The sequence below is a fragment of the Mus caroli genome, chromosome 15 (assembly GCF_900094665.2).
Source record: "Mus caroli chromosome 15, CAROLI_EIJ_v1.1, whole genome shotgun sequence".
In the NCBI taxonomy this organism is placed as follows: Eukaryota; Metazoa; Chordata; class Mammalia; order Rodentia; family Muridae; genus Mus; species Mus caroli.
Genome location: NC_034584.1, coordinates 29402664 through 29407451, shown reverse-complemented (window position 1 = coordinate 29407451; position 4788 = coordinate 29402664). Strand labels below are relative to the sequence as shown.

At 45.0% G+C, this 4788-nt stretch overlaps 1 protein-coding gene across 1 annotated transcript in view; it reads right to left on the bottom strand.

The window, feature by feature from the left end:
• Erich5 (glutamate rich 5) overlaps positions 1 to 4463 on the bottom strand; it is a 19905-nt gene extending 15442 nt beyond the window's left edge. The window contains exon 1 of the mRNA XM_021184345.2: positions 4058 to 4463. Coding sequence (XP_021040004.1) covers positions 4058 to 4118 — 61 coding nt within the window. The 5' untranslated portion in view covers positions 4119 to 4463. The remainder of the gene's footprint in view (positions 1 to 4057) is intronic.
• Positions 4464 to 4788: the final 325 nt, after the last annotated feature.

Genomic DNA, 4788 nt, shown 5'->3' with positions numbered 1-4788 from the left:
CTCTCTCTCCCTCTCTTCCTCTTTCTCTCTCTCCCTCTCCCTCTCTCTCCCTCTCTCCCTCTTTCTCTCTCTCCCAGCCCCCTCTCTTTCTTTCTTCTTTCTCTCTTTCTCTGCTTTTCAAGACAGGATTTCTATGTGTAGCCCTGGCTATCCTGAAACTCTGTCTTTAGACTAGGCTAGCCCCAAACTCAGAGATCTGCCTACCTCTGCTGGGATTAAAGGCATGCACCACCATGCCTGGCTCATGATGGGCTTCACTGTACCATCATACATGTATAGAGGTCAGAGGACAACGTTGTGGCTCAGCTCTCTCTCTTCCTACCTTTACATGGGCTCTGGGGATGGGATGAAAGCCTGTCAGGCAGTTAGTTGCTTTACCCACTGAGCCGTCTCCCCAGCACCAAGATGTTTTAAAATACTTATATAGATTCTCCATCTTCTTTTTTATGTATAGCATCACCTAGATCGACTCTTGTCATTATGATGTTTATATCTCTGGACTTAATCATCTTACATAACTGCAACTCCATACTCTTTGGCTGACATTTTCCCATTCCTCTGTCTATCCCTGCTACTCACAACCAACAGTCTACTCCTGTGTCTCTGTGAGACTGGGGTTTCATTCTCCAAGGTAGTGTAGTACTCATAAATAAAATGTAGCATCTGCTGTGTTCAATGAAAACGAAAACATTAAAGGTGAAACCCAATATGAATTCATGTCCTCTCTGTTACTGGATACTGTGTACGAGGCTCAACGGTCCCGAGTATGATGTATTGCTTGCAAGATGAGCACTTAGGGACTCTTGGTCAGAATTTAGTGAAACTTCCTATATTGTCAAATGTGGCTTCTCTAAAACACTTCCCAGGGAGGCTGGAGAATAGTTCAGTGATTTGGAGCACTGGTTACGCTTACAGAAGACCCAGGTTCAGTTCCCAGCACCAACGTGGTGCTCATAACTATCTGTAACTCCACTTCTCGGGGATCAAATGCTCTCTTCTGGCCTCCTCGGGCGTTGGCATGTACACGGTCCACATACATACATGCAGATGAAACACTCAAACGTATAAAACAAAATAAACATAGCTCTTTTAAAAAGCATTAAACCCCTCCAAATAGCCGGCTGATAAAATAGTCTGTTGAATTTTGCTGTTGTTTAGCGGCAGTAAAGGAAAAATACTGCCCTGACAATTTGCTCTTAGTAGTTATCCTGGGTAGGTTTTGTTTGTTTGGTTGTTTGTTTGTTTTACAACTTGACACAAGCTAGAGTCATTTGGGATGAAGAAACCTCAACGGAGAAAATGCTACTAACAGCTTAGCCCGTGGGAAAGCCAGTGGGAAGATTGCTGATGCGGGTAGGTTCAGTTCACTGTGGACAGTGCTATCCCTGGGCAGATGATATATAAAAAAGCAAGCTGAGAAAACCATGGGGAGAAAGCCTCTAAGCAGCATTCTCTGTGGCTTCTGCTTCAATTTCTGCTTCTCAGTTCCTGCCAAGAGTCCCACCCTAACTTCCCTCAGAGGTGACGTACAATCTCTCCTTCCCAAGTTGCTTCTTGTCAGGATGCTTATCACAGCTATAGGGACCTTAAGTAAGGCTACTGTCACGGTGGAAGTGAAAGGTACTGTATTTATAAGATTTGGGAGATCTGAAGCTGGGCATGGTGATGAGGCAGCCAGCACTTTCTGAGTTCCAGGCCAGCCAGGGCTATAAAATTAGACCTTGTCTTAAAAAAAAAAAAAAAAAAAGCCACCCCCAAACAATAAGGTTTGGGAGATTTGTTTATTTTTGTGTTTTTGTTTCCCCAAGACAGGATTCCTTTGTGTAGCCCTGGCTGTCCTGGAACTCACTCTGTAGACCAAACTGGCCTCCAATTCACAGAGATCCACCTGCCTCTGCCTCCCAAGTGCGAGGATTAAAGGGCTGCATCACCATTGGTGGAGGGGGTGTGCAGGTGTATCTGATTTAAGAGTAGTCTCACAATGGAACCTAATTGGAATATGGCAAAGTTTCTGACATGATAGTTAGGGATTGACAGAAGAAGTGATGTTTGGGAGTCTTTCACAGTCTTCTGCCGTTTTAGACTAACTGCCATTCCCTTTACGATCCTGCACTTCTGCCCACTAGAACCGTTCACCAGTGTGAAGCTCCCATTTTTCACCAAGAGCCTATTACATACTAAACATGGTTAGGCACTGGAGTGAATGGATGCATATTACAGGCATTTAATAAATGTGGATTTTTTATCTAAAAGCACACATACACAGGCTTGGGTTATATCTAGAATTTAAAGAAATTTTAGGCTGTACAGAGAGTAATGAATTATTTATCAGGCCTCTAAGATCACAAAGTTGAAATGCTGAGCATACAACAGTATTCAATTACCAGGGTATTGTCCCATGGAGGCTCTGAGGCAATACACCTGTTGGTTGATTCAGTATGTGTTTCAAGCAGTTTATGGTGCATACCAATCAATTTCCTATATACTCAAATTTGTTGGCAAGTATTTAACATTTCTTTCAGAACAACATTTATGCAAAGAAATCAAGGATTTAAAAAATAAGAATTTAACTCATATGAACTGTTAATATAGTGATCAATTGCCTTCTAAATGAGAGAATGGGGGCTTTACCCCATCCTATTGATTAGATACATTTGCCATTCCTCTCTCGAGTTACATCCCCTGGGATGTGTGTGTGTTCTATCATTGAGCTACAGTCACTCTAGCGGGGCTCTGTTTCTTAAGCCAGGACACCACTGACAGGGGATGAAAGAATCTGTGATAACAGTATCACCTGAAAACATCACTTTTCCATGTTTGTCATAAGATCTCATGAATTATCATGGACAAGGGCAAAAATCCATCTGATTTTATAAAATGGGACATGAAACATGAAAACAATTTCTAACTCTATTGGCCTTAATGGAGATAGTTGATGTATGAGGGTTCTGAACTAGGGGTAGAAGTGGGGTGGAGTCAGCAGACACTGTGCTTTAAAATAGACTTTCCATGTCTTTACATTGACAGTGACAAAGGGTTTGAATAATTTGCACATTGAGCTTTGATTTTTGTCTACTTCCTCACTTTCTGTTTATCTACGGAAGGTAGAAATCTAGATGCTCACAGCACAAAAATGACAGCAACACATTTCTCAGCAGGATATATCGGCTACGTTCTGAAATATCTTGTGTTCTCTGCCTGAAAACAAAACAACCAAGAACTGCTGCTTCTGCAGTAACACTGGTGAAAAGGTATTTTTTTAAAAAGTAAAATTCCCCCGAAACGTCGTGCCTTGACAAAGACTATATATATAAGCTGCTTTAGGGAATGCACTCAATGTTGTAAGCCCATGTCCAAAAATGCTAGCAATTTATAATCTAAGAACTACTGTAATCTACTGACTGTAAAACCCAGTCACTCTCTAGTTCGTTGATCTACATCTATTCATTCTACAGTATTTATCACTGTCAGAATGATTGTACGTGTTTATATTCCTCTCCAGCATCTGTGTACACTTACTATACACAGATGATTAAAATGTGCTGGCTGAATTTCTTAACAATAATCAATTATGGCCACCTTTCATCACACACAATATGCCTCAAGAATATATAAATCGAGGCCAGGGGGAAGTGTTTGTGATCTCTCAAAACCTCGGGAGGAACCTATTATATGAAGGGAATGCTCATGGTGTTCTCCGCATTTTGTCATCTGGCAATGCAGAGCCGTCCACAGGAGAGCAAAATGGGACTTTCAATGGGACATTTCTCACCTGCATGGTGAAGGGGGACGTCGGATCTAATTTAGTTAGTAAATTTAGCACCAACAACCGTCGCTCCCACCAGGCAAGGCAGCACTCAGCTTCTGATCGGGCACACACGGTGGGCGCACTGGATGGGCACCCCTCAATCCCACCCTCCCAGTTGCTGTGTCCTTCTGTGGGAAGGAGCTCTTCCCCTGCTGGCGAGGCTGGGCCAGGGCCGCACCCTTTGGATCTGGGGGGGCAGCCCGCACAAAGAATCCCCCAGAGTTGGTGCAATGTGGGTCCCCTGCTCACCTCCGCTGCCGAATCTGCTGCTGTCGCCCGCTTTGTTGAGGGCACTGCTGGAGCAGCCCATCGCTCAAAGCGCAGTCACCTGGCCCAGCCCCTCACGGGTGTCGATCACAGGGCGTGGATGCGATGCTCACCGCAAACCTAGCGGCTGAAGTTTCTCCAACTATGTGATCTTGCTTTCCCAAGAGCTCAAGGCGCAGGCACGCCTAGCGGAGTTCTGGCTACGGGGTGCGCACCTGGAGGGGCAAGCGAGAGACGCACAGGTGGATAAAGCCGGAGACGACAGAGTGCCAGAGGAGGAGCAGCAGGCAAGAGAGAGCAGGGGCAATTAAAACCAAGGAACCAGCTGTACAGGAGGCGTAGGGAGCCGGGAAGGGAAATGGGGAAAAGCCCCGGAGATGAGATGGGGGACAAGGCGAAGTGCTGGGAGGGATAGGGTGAACAATCGTCCCTAAATAGCTGGGGGGGGGGGGAGGAGGGGCGGCGGCTGCAGCCAGAGGCAATTGATTGGTAGACTAGATGTGCGGTGACAGCTTTATCCTCTTACATAACTCGAACACAGTTACCATAAGGAAGTTCAACAACGAATACCAAACTGCTAGACCTGCCCTCCACAGTCAGCTCCAAGCTGTTGGTGCATTCAGAACTACACCTGTCTCTCTGATGTCCTGCTTCTGTTTTGTTTGCTTCCACCTGGAGCAGTTCCCCTAATCATGCTTTGTCTTTTTAATTAA